Source organism: Cydia pomonella, chromosome 3, assembly GCF_033807575.1.
Source record: "Cydia pomonella isolate Wapato2018A chromosome 3, ilCydPomo1, whole genome shotgun sequence".
Lineage (NCBI taxonomy): Eukaryota > Metazoa > Arthropoda > Insecta > Lepidoptera > Tortricidae > Cydia > Cydia pomonella.
In genome coordinates, this window is record NC_084705.1 from 693,053 (window position 1) to 705,156 (window position 12,104).

At 37.5% G+C, this 12,104-nt stretch overlaps 1 protein-coding gene across 1 annotated transcript in view; it reads left to right on the top strand.

Annotated features, from left to right (window-relative positions):
* The window catches only part of LOC133515722 (high-affinity choline transporter 1), a 46,189-nt gene that overhangs the window by 16,069 nt on the left and 18,016 nt on the right, over nt 1-12,104 (top strand). Inside the window, exons 5-8 of the mRNA XM_061848280.1 lie at nt 9,331-9,629; nt 10,016-10,145; nt 11,190-11,388; nt 11,655-11,789. Of these exons, the coding sequence (XP_061704264.1) occupies nt 9,331-9,629; nt 10,016-10,145; nt 11,190-11,388; nt 11,655-11,789 (763 nt within the window). The remainder of the gene's footprint in view (nt 1-9,330; nt 9,630-10,015; nt 10,146-11,189; nt 11,389-11,654; nt 11,790-12,104) is intronic.

Sequence of the window (12,104 nt, forward strand, 5' to 3'; positions counted from 1 at the left end):
GTGGCTACCTAGTTATCGTATTTATTAGAAATGCTGGTAGCTGAGATGTGTGGCTTTGAAACTGAAATTAATCTGTGGAATGAAAAGCGATACGATCTTTAAACCGTAAATCAAAGAGCGTACTCCCACTATAAAGGATAGCAACGCACTTGCAACCCGTTGGGTGTTTCAGGTGTCCATGGGCGACAGTAATTGCTTGTCATCATGCAATTCGTCTGCTCGTCAGCCTCCTATAGTAAACACCCCTATACTGGAACAGGCACCAGTAATGGGATGGTATAGACAAATCCTGTAAAACAAGTATTTAATTTACCACCAGTTTTTAATCGCTGCCAACATTCTACCATAAACAAGAGCCAAAGAGCTGCTTAAGTTTAATTTTTCGTGGATATTTGTTAGTTTGAAAATGAATGGCGTCAAACATCCCATGACTGGAGCAAAAAAGCACAGTTTTAATTGGTTAATAATATTGAAACCAAATGCAGTAGCTTTCATTAAATACAAAGAAAACATAAAGGACGAATTGGACATTCAACTTTTAAAGCTTAAAGCGGTAGAAATTTTACAGGTATCAGTGAAATATCAGAAATACTCCAAATTTTCTTTTAAATGTCCCATGATTGGTGCCGTTAACATACTTATATCAGAAAAAAAGTGGAGTCATACAATGTTTGTATGCTCTGGGTACGGGAATAATTTCGTGTAATCATATATAAGTTTGATTATGTTTAAATCGATACTAAACTATGACTTAGCTTAGTCTCTGTTTTTACAGTATTTCACTATATATTTTGCCGAGTGTAAAACTTTCCCGCACCGAAAATCTCGCGGTATGGTCGTGAATCATACTATTAGTTTAATACTACACACACACACATACTACGTAAAATTTTGGCAATTTATCATTATCTATTCTATCTTTAAAACTTTCCGTTCGAATAAGCACCACAATAAATAATCTAAAGTGAAAATAAATCTTTTCCAAAGCCGTTTTAAGGTGAAAAACGACTCTTCCAGAACTTCTCCAAGCGCCGTCTAAAACTCCTCGGCGCCATTTTCTCGCGTATCACCATTTCGCGGATGTTTATTGCAATCATTGTCGCACTCAGCACATCCTTGAGACGCCAAATTGAGGAAACCCGCAAAATGCCACGATATACACACTAGAAATGGAAAGCTAGAGATATACCGAAAGCTATTTGAATTCCGTCACAATGGATCATCAATTTGGTTCCGTGTTCGTTTTCAAACAGGATATCGAGTGATAGAGGTAAATGGGAACTATTAGTATTTCATAATACGGATGGACGGACCTACCCTCTGACCGCCCAGATGCCTATTAAAAGGCTTTCCATTCGTTCCTTTCGGAATATTTATTTTGACAAATTGAATATTTCATTTGTTTTAGAAAGTTTTGACTTGTGGTCGATTTTGAGTATACTTATAGGTATACTCATAGGTACACCGTGTACTTATAGGTACACCGCGCATATCAACTCAAAATCGACTACAAGCCACCCATTTTTGCAAATGTTCGTTCAAACAATTATTTTACAAATTATTTAATGTGTTCAGATAACATAGCGATCCTATCCTAGTTGTCATCTTGATGTGTACATGAAATATAGCTTTCCTGCTAGGCGAAAAATTAACTTGTTTCGATTTATCCTTCGCCTACCGAAGGAGACTAAATGTTTTTTTCTCGTAGCACGGATAGATTTGAAAGGTCCCCGATTTATTCAAACGGTAGCCGTGAGGAATGGGACAGGACCGTTGTCGCACAGAGTAATGTGACACGAAACAGACAGCGTAGGATTAGGTGCAACATTAAAATAAGTTTACGGGACTTATGCTGCGTGTAATATTTATAAAATTTTGGGCCTAATTTTAAACTAGTAATTTTTAAACATTCATATATTCATTATTTCATAGCGGTATGATACGAGAACTCCCTCGGTATGGAAATGTTTTTTGCAGCCCCCATCGGGTGACTTGTAATTGTTTTTTCTATCTGCTCACTTGCTTATAGTTATACGCCATCATCCTTGGTATCTAAGCAATGTTCAATGAAAAATATCAAGAAAGTGACTGGCTATTTTACTGTGGTTTTGCGAGCCTCGGTCGCCCTCTTATAGAGGCTTTGCGTTTCACAGCTAGCTTAGCACAGGAACGCCGCGACGGTTTTCGCCCGTTAGAAAAAATACGTATTTTTCTAATTGTATTGCTTACTGATGAGAAAGTGTTGAGCCTAAACAATCGGAATAACCCCCCTGAAATTATGTCACTGTCTGGGCCATTACGGGAGAGACAAAAATAGCGTTTCGCACCGTCGACCTCGACACATGCAAAGCTGTATTTAGAAATGCTATGGGAATTTAAAGCGCGAATGAAACAAGTTTTGCCACTTCGTATGATTCGTAGAGCGAAGGTTTTATACGATAGAGATATTCATAACGATGTTCAGCTTATTTCACTCAGGGTTTCCTAAGATGATATTAAGTTATTTTAGTAATAAAGGCCAATAAAGGAAGAGGTTTTTCTTTTAATAACAACTTTCAGTCAAGTAGAAGTAACACGACATAAAATGTCGATGAACACGAAAGATAGACTTTAAAAAAATCAATTCATATCTGAATGAGTCTCAACATTACGACATTAACAAACAAACAACATTAACATGATAATTACAACATATAAATATATAAATACATAGTCGTGTTATTTCTGGATCGTGCATATAAATTACTATTCCTAAATAATAATCAATAAGATAAAAGTACTAGAGCTCGACGCTGCACTAGTCACCGACATGGGCACTTTATTTCATGGAAATACAGGTTAAATTTGAACAGCGAAGATTTTTCTGTATTCGAATTTAATCCTTGTCACTTTGACATAAAGTGCCTATGTCGAGTACTGGTGCAGCGTCGAGCACTAGTACTTCTACCTTACTAGATGAGTTTCTGATTTGGAGCTGTTTTAATTCTAAATCACCACATCAAAATTTTAGGCGCAATTTTTGATACCGTTAAAATTTTTGTTTCCAATCAAAAGACGTACCCAAATAGGCAATTATCATACTGATGGGGTTGAAAATTGGCTGATATATTATGCACCCTAATGTAGCCTGTGAAGAGTTTCGGAAACACGCTAGAGGGCGGATATCGATCGCGGCCAAGTTTAGCGCACACGAATCGTGAGGTAATGAATACGAACTAATGAATGATGACCGAATGAAGATCATTTAGGTTGTATTCTATGAACAATCACCTCCCTCTGGGCTCTGAATCTGAACATACATAAATCTGTTGGCTCCATTGGCTCCCTACTAAAAAAAATCAATATTATGATTCGAGGTAAGTCAAGGCGAGATTTTAGAGGTTATACTGGAGAAATACCTCCATACTGTATAAAATAAGTCTATAGGATTAAATCTCTATACAACGTCGCATCCCTCATTCTTTTATTAGCATTTTATTAATACTTAAAAATAATTAGAAAGAAATACAAATATGATATAAAATAATTATTGGAATTAATATGTATAATTTTTTCCCCTAGTTGCAATGGATTAAGGTGACTGTTGATTGCATTTACCGAATAGGTTTCCTGCTATTTATGACGTTACATACATATATCAGTTATTCAAAACGATTGCCGGCCGTCCATGAACATTGTAAGTAGTAACGCCGTTGGCCAGCAGGGAAGTCTGGACGGGAGCAGTCTTTTATGTAGCGTTTGCCCGCGGCGGCTCTCACAAAGGCCTTTGACACGACCCTTCACAGGCAAAAACAATATAGAACTTGTATCCAGTTTTTTTACCGACTTCTAAAAGTAGGAGCTTTTCAATTATTTGGGATCTTTATTGACGGATTTGGAATCTTTGTTTTATGTTCACATATGGTTTTTTTAGAGATAATAGTTTGTTTTCTGTACTTTTTATGATATGAGGCAAACGTGCAGACGAATCAACTGATGGTAAGCGATTACCATAGCCCATAGACACTCGCAACACCAGAGGGGTTGTAAGTACGTTGCCGGCGTTTAAGATAGGAGTACGCTCTTTTCTTGAAGATTAGTAGAAAGTAATAAAGTTAGTAGAAAACGCTAATCGAAAGTAATAATCTATAGAATAGATCACGCGACTTTTCGATGTCATATGTGATCCCAAACCATTTTTATTTTTGATTGGTGTTTGTCAATAAAGAAAGAAAAGTTGTTGATTCTAGAAGGACTAGAATGTGAAGGAAAAATAAATAAGGATAAACATATCAACAACAACACAAAATAAACAGACACAAAATATAAACGACACAAAAACATTTGGTATACTCTTGGCTCGTCTCAGTCGTTTTTTGTCACGTTCTTAAATTCGTCCGTTTCTGCTTTCGTAACCCATTCTTCATTCGTCACTGTCGATATTTGGCTATTTCTTATTCCGGCTTAGTTCGGTATTCGTCAACATCATCTTTCGGCTTGTTCAATGTTAGTCTATGTTGTTTTTAGACTCACTCTTTATTTGTCTTATCGTTTTTGGGACTATTCTAAGTTCGTGTTTTTCTTATTTCGCCTCTTTAGTAATTTATATATTTCTTTGTTGAACACATTCTCTGTTTATCTCTTTCGATATTCGCCCCACTCACTATTTGATTATATAGTTTATTGGTTTGTTTTAGGCGGCATGAATGAAAAATTACAAAGCATAATAATAACGAAGCTAACGCCTTCCAAAGGCCCGGACACTACTGTCCCGTGACTGGTCCTCTACTACTCTACTCCGGTACTAATAATGTAATGTAGGCGATAACATCAGGAAATGAAAACATAAAGTTTCTTGTTTATGGCTTCCTTCATTACTAATACCCAACGCTACGCTAGGAAAAGATAAACAGCAAACATGACCAAAGATGACAAAGACTTCCAGCGTAAGTGACGAATGCAGAATAAGATGAATTAAGAACTTGCCAAAAATCGAATAGGACCAACAACGAACGTGCCGTGAAAAAAAATACGAATAACGAGTGAGTCTAAAAACAACATAGACTAACATTGAACATGCCTAAAGATGATGTTGACGAATACCGAACTAAGCCGGAATAAGAAATAGCCAAATATCGACAGTGACGAATGAAGAATGGGTGACGAAAGCAGAAAGGGACGAATTTAAGAACGTGACAAAAAACGACTGAGACGAGCCAAGAGTATACCAAACATTTCATTACTGGGAACTGAAATTAAATATTTGCGAGCTAGAATGTTATAATCCAACAGGTTGGGGAGGTTACGGTGAAATGTCGTGTATAATATAATATTTAATTGTGTAGCTCTAATGTTACCGTGAAGGTTGCCGAGTCATCCTTATTTAGCGGGGTGCTTACAACGTTTATGTACTCCAACCTCAATATATATGCTTGAGGGCTGCTATTCGAAGATGAAGAACCTCATTTGACTCACTGTGACTTCTAAAGAATTTCCTCCGTCTAGAGACCGATTATTTGATCTTGTTATGATAATCGCTTATACCTATTGGTGCGCGCGAAATGCACGCCGTGAATTATAACATCGTGTTATTAACAGTGCTATTTTATAATAGCACGTATAGATATGGCATACCCCAACATAGTAAGCGAAAAAAATACTTCCAACATCAGGGCAGCACATTTCATAATATGTTTATAGTTTACTTAAACCTACATACGCAAAAAGCGTGAAAAAGATGGCAAAATTAAAAGAATACCTAAGTAAAAAAGAGACATCTAATGTAAGTCACTTGCGTATCATATTTAAAATGACATATGTCAGGCCATAGAGAAATAAGAAGTAATAGAGTGCTCACTCCATACATCAGTTTTGGTACCAGAATGCTTATTTTATACGTAGTCGACATCTAGCATCGAATAGCGGAACTCTCAGTACTGCTACTTGACAATAGATATCGCGGCAAACAAAAAGTGGTAATTTTAAAAGTGGAAAAATTACTGACATCCTGCTGCAGAGTTAGTTGACCATCTGTATAGACTGTTTGTGTGCAGGGAGTCAATTATCTCTGCAGCTGACTGTACCGTTAAGTAAAACTATACGAGTAATTACCATAGTACATGAGCCTAAAGCTCGTATACTTACTCAAGATTTTATGTAAACGTTGAGTGAAACTAACTAGTGAATTATTAATAGGGTTGTACTTAAGCACCCGCTGAATATAGAGCTTTCGAGTGAAATGTTTATAAAGCTTAAATCTGGCTTACGTAAGCATTTGCCTAGAGGAGGTTAATTTAAGAATATTTACTTTGTTGGTTAATGCAAATGTTAATTATCCGTATGTTCGGGGTGTTTGAATGAAAATTAAATAAGTTCAGTTGCGGTTTTGATATTGCTGTAGGTACGAAATCAAATAATCAAAACAAGGTTCGGAAACCGTTTTTTTATTAATTCGGTGGGCAAAGTGGAAAAAACAGTTTATGAAACAGACAAAAGAAAGTAATTTTCCTTTACCATTCCTATTAAAAGTTGCTTTCAAACTTACTCTTCTGTCTTGTTATTATTTACCATGAACGAGAGCTTTGATATTTTTTTCTGAGCCAAAGAAAATATTATTCAGGTGTTAGGTATTATACCAGGATTTTTTAAAATATATAACATAACATGTTCGCTGCGGCAATTAGTATTACTCGTAAACCAATGTAAACTCGCCCATATCGTATATTATGAATCTAGAAGGTCAGACAGTAATCTAGTACCGTGGGTGCAAACACTAATCCCCTTATTCATAAACGTGTACTAATGTTACGATGCCGCTGATCATCGTTTGTCCATTATACCAATACGTCGGAAAGGGACAAACGATGATCAGCGGCATCGTAACTTTAGTACACGTTTATGAATAAGGGGGTACATAGTTCACACACTGCGCTGGCCGGGCGTTAGTGTCACAAATGTAATACAGTTAATAGCACTGCCACCGACGAGAACTGGGAGCGTGGGCGGCGACCTTTACAACTTTTCCGTGTCCGCAATTTATTAGAACCGTGAAACATTGTGAAAGTTTCTAGGGATTTCATTAACTTAATGTTGAGCTAGGTGACATTTGAATGTTTTGGACTTAGTAAACATACACTGACTGGCAAACACATTACTTTTGAATACTAATGTACCCTCCTATAAGTCTCGCAGTCACATAATAAGTGCGAGTCGGACTCGCATACATAGGGTTCCATACCATTACGAAAAAAAAAAACGCCTATTTGTTGTTTTCAACTATGTAAATTTTTCTAATTTATAATTAGATTTTTTTCTCCTGGATATTTATAATTATTTTTTCTCTCACTTTTTCAATTTTTTAAAATTTTCTAACTATTTATGTTAATGTCTTAATTTCAATGTTGTTATTTTTCAATGCCTAGATTTGACATTATATTTGCACGCTAGCTTGTAAGCAAAATACATATTATACTGGAATAGTTACTACGCCACCTGAGAGCTCACGATCGACGCTCTCACTAGCCAGCACAAACTGAGTCGCCGAAACCGGCCAGGACTGGATGAAATGTTAATCTATGATAACTAATTGATTGAATGGAAAAAAATACTGCTTTGGGTGAGACTTGAAGTTTACACTTTTAAATATATTCTAAGCTAATAGCATCGTTGGCAGACATTTCTGCTTGTAAAAATAATAATTCAAATGTAATGTATAATACTATAGTCCTTGCTCTAAAAACATCATGTCAGGCCATATAGGATGGATATAGTTTTATTAGTAAATTTAGAATACCCAGGGGACTTATAGCCAGCTCATAACATACTTACTGAAAATAAATATTCTGAAAACGTCTCGCATGAATGCTGTAATACTAACTAACTAACTAACTGCTTTGGCTCAGCGATCCAATAATAATCTTGGCCTCCGAAACGTGAGAACGCCACCTGTCCCGATCCAGCGCGATTTCCTGCCATAAATTGGCATTCAGCCGACGCAGGTCCGCCTCCACGACATCACACCAGCGGTACCTGGGGCGCCCGATCGGTCGACGGCCGGTTGGTCGCCTCAAGTACGCTTCCTTGACTACGCGATCCTCCCCCATTCTGAGCAATACAAGCAATGAAATTATGAAATTATATTCTTGTGTAAAATTAATTTACTACTACAATAATAGTAGGTAGGTACGTGTACGTACCCAATGAGCAGGATTCCCAAGCGTGTGACATTACTTGGTATTTCAGAAATTAGTTTATATAAGACTGTTTATCTAGAAAAGTAATTGCTATAGGTACTTAGTTTGGCTATATTATTCTTTATAGACTGCATTTCATGCGGAGCCGCGGGAATATGAAAAAATTAAAATAAAATATCATTATTTTCAGGTAACTATGGGCCCATAGATATACCTTAATACCTAAAATACACACTGTGGCTGCGATGCATTTCGCAAACCCGCTGTGTCAGGGAGCCGGCCGCTGAACCGCCGAAACTTGACACCCTTCGTCCAAACCTCCTCCTTTGTGAAGGTCGCTAGAAAAAGAATTGGAATTCGCAGTATCGAGATTCCAACTTCGCTAATAGCTAGTACTTACTCCGCTGACTCAGCGGCCCGAAGTGGACCTTGGCCTTCGACACTAAATTTTGCCATTCATTGCTATTCTGTGCGATCCGACACCATTCAGTCGTATATAGTCGTAGCTAAATATGTATAGGGAATAGCTAGTAATATATTAAAAATAAAAAAGGTACCTTTATCTATAAAACTCAATGAGTAGATCAAGACAAAATTTTGAATCAATCGAAGTTGGCTCTTTTCATAACCAAGTAACGGATTCGAGTAGTACCTACATGATTATATGATAATGAAGTGTTATTGAAATATCCAATTGGTACCATATTTAACGTTTCTGAATATGCCTCATATCCTTTATCCTTTACGTAATATCCAGATATAAAACAGGATTTCTTTATCAATAAACAGTGTCTCAAATTTTTTTGAGTGAAATTCGACCTGTCAACCTTTAGAAACACCGGTTGATTGCTCTGAGCAACTGACTACCGAAAGTACTGAAACTTGTTAGATCTCGGCTAATCTTTCCATCGTATCTCTTTCTTTGTTTACCTAAGGCGGAGGCACGTATCTTTGGCAGACTCCGTTTAATACACAATTAGTCATTTACATTTTCATAATTAAACAACCTTTTATAAAACCTTTTTGCACAAAAGCTGACTCAAAACATTTTCTGCGAGTCAACCATAGGCATAGACAGAAAACTAAGGAGTTAAACAGAAGGAGGAAGGATTTTCTAATGTAAATCGAAGTTTCGCTTACATACATTTTTCTTCCTCAGGTGCTACCCTCGCGGTAATCATCGACATGGACCACCGCACATCCGTCATCTTCAGCGCCTGCGTGGCCGTCTTCTATACGCTTTTCGGCGGCCTCTACTCCGTCGCCTACACCGACGTCATCCAGCTGTTTTGCATCTTCCTCGGCCTGTGGATGTGCATCCCCTTCGCCTGGGCCAATGACTTCGTTAAACCACTAGGGGGAATGGACGTGGACTGGATAGGGCATGTGGACAAGAAATACTACTGGTTTTATATAGATTATGGGCTGTTGCTGATTTTTGGAGGGATTCCGTGGCAGGTGAGGTGTTCTGTTTGTTCTATTTCCTTATATTTGCGATTTAAGGATCATAAAATAGGAATGCTGCAGATGTCGTTGGTAGTTTTGTAGAACGAATGGAATTTAAACTCGTAAATCTACTGATTCTAGTAATGGTATCTAAAATAATAAAATATGTATTACAATTAGTATCACTTCTTTTGGAAACATGTCGGGTTTAGAATTTGTCCACCACGCTTCATTGATTATTCAACGTTTTTTACTATATCATTAACTTCAAATTGAGCCGCCCCAAAATTTGTTCGTTTTTGACCATTGAATACTAGACCTTCTGTCCAAAATTTTATGAAAATTCTAATCTATAAACCAACCAGACAAAAATAAATAACAAGAATATTCTTTGACAGGTATATTTCCAACGCGTACTGAGCAGTAAGACGGCGGGGCGAGCGCAGATCCTCTCCTACGTGGCCGCCATCGGCTGCATCTTCATGGCCATCCCGCCCGTGCTTATTGGAGCTATTGCCAAAGCTACAGGTTAGTATTATTGAGCAGGATATTGCTCAAGTCACTCACGGCTTTTCCTAGTTCAGCGAGTAACAGTGGAGCTTCTACTTGGAAACGAAATCTTTCTGCATGGCCATCCTGTCCGTCCTCATTGGAGCCATCGCCAAAGTAAGTTTCCTTGAACGGGACATAATCCTTGTTGGGCAATAACAGGTCAAACACATTGAGTCCTGGCAGCTGTTACCAAAGCCTTCACCAAAGTATTTTGCATTTAGTAAATAACAAAAATAACAATGATTTTGTACGCGAGCTTTTAAGTGCCCTAGATACACGCCGTAAAAATGTTTTCGTTTGTTACATTTCTTTTTTCGAACATGTATGGACATGACAGGCCTTCATTAATGTACTCGTACCTAGGTAAAAGGGTTAAAAATACTACGTAAACATTCAGTTCATTTTATGGAATACAACCGCGTAATGTTTCTGTCCCTGCCTCAAGGCAGACGGTGTTATCTTTCTAACGAAGCCTGGTTGCTAGCACATTATTATTACGAGTCCCTTGTGAAGCCTGTGTGTGCTTTAACATTTAGTAGCATGTAAATTGTTGTAATGATAAGATAATATTCTCGTTGATGTTCAGAAAACTTATTTGCTTTTTTTTTCCGCGGGTTTACTGCCCTTTATCAGTCTTTGTAGAATTAAGTATTCCATAATCATTTACAAGATAAATGACGGCGCGATTCGAAGAATGACGAGAACGATAAGTTCTGGTTTAGATAAGTTTTTATTTAGATATCGTATGTCGTATAATTGACAGAAGCAGAGCTCGATTAGAAGTATCGTAGATAGATCTTATTGGAATCACAGCGGAATCGAAACAAACGTCAATGTTGACATGTCGTTCAGTTATCGATCTTTTAAAGATCTTAAACGTGTCTTAATCATTCTTCGTTTCGGGCAGTGTGTTTGTTTCAATGCAATTAAACAATTGTGATGCTTCTGTGATAGCTAAATCATGTTTGTTTGTCTTTTTATATGCGTTATCAGTTTGGTTAACAACTAACTTTTTTCCAGCATGGAACGAGACCGGCTTCAAGGGGGACCTGACCGCCGACGGCGAGCTGACGTCAGACCAGACGTCAATGATCTTACCCCTTGTACTGCAGTATTTAACGCCAGACGTCGTGTCCTTTTTCGGGCTGGGAGCTGTGTCTGCCGCTGTGATGTCTTCGGCTGACTCTAGTGTGCTAAGCGCTTCTAGTATGTTTGCAAGGTTAGTCAAAAGATTTTGACGATTTTCCTAAATCTCTGACAACTATGAAACTCACGCCCCATGATCATGACAGGCGCAAGCGAGCCGATGAAAGTTTGAAGGTTATGTAACTACAGTCAACTAACCCGTACAATGACTGTATCGGCTTTCTTAGTGTCCAAAGATTTAAGATTTGTTTTCGTAATTTTTTATATATTTCGACAGTCTTATTCATTACTTGTAGCGACTATTTCTTATTTATTATTAATTTTATAATTTGTTGTCAGGAACGTGTACAAGCTGATATTCCGTCAGAACGCATCCGAAATGGAGATCATCTGGGTGATGCGCGCGAGCATTCTAGTGGTCGGCTTCCTCTCCACGCTGATGGCGCTGACCATCCCCTCCATCTACGGCTTGTGGTAAGTGACCATCATCATGGTTTGCTGACTCCAGGTACGTTTTAGGGATTTGATTTTGATAAACAAAATGTGGATGTATATTTATACATTTTCTCATTAAAAATCCTCTAAAACAGGTTCGATATTTATTATATAATAATAATATATTCTTTATTGTGCACCACATAATGAAAAGGGAATACAAAAAAAGAACACACATTACAATAGGTAACAACAGGCGGTCTTATCGCTCAAAAGCGATCTCTTCCAGACAACCTTTGGGTATCTGATATCGATATAATGTATAATGTTTATTTCTACATCGCTTTAGTATTC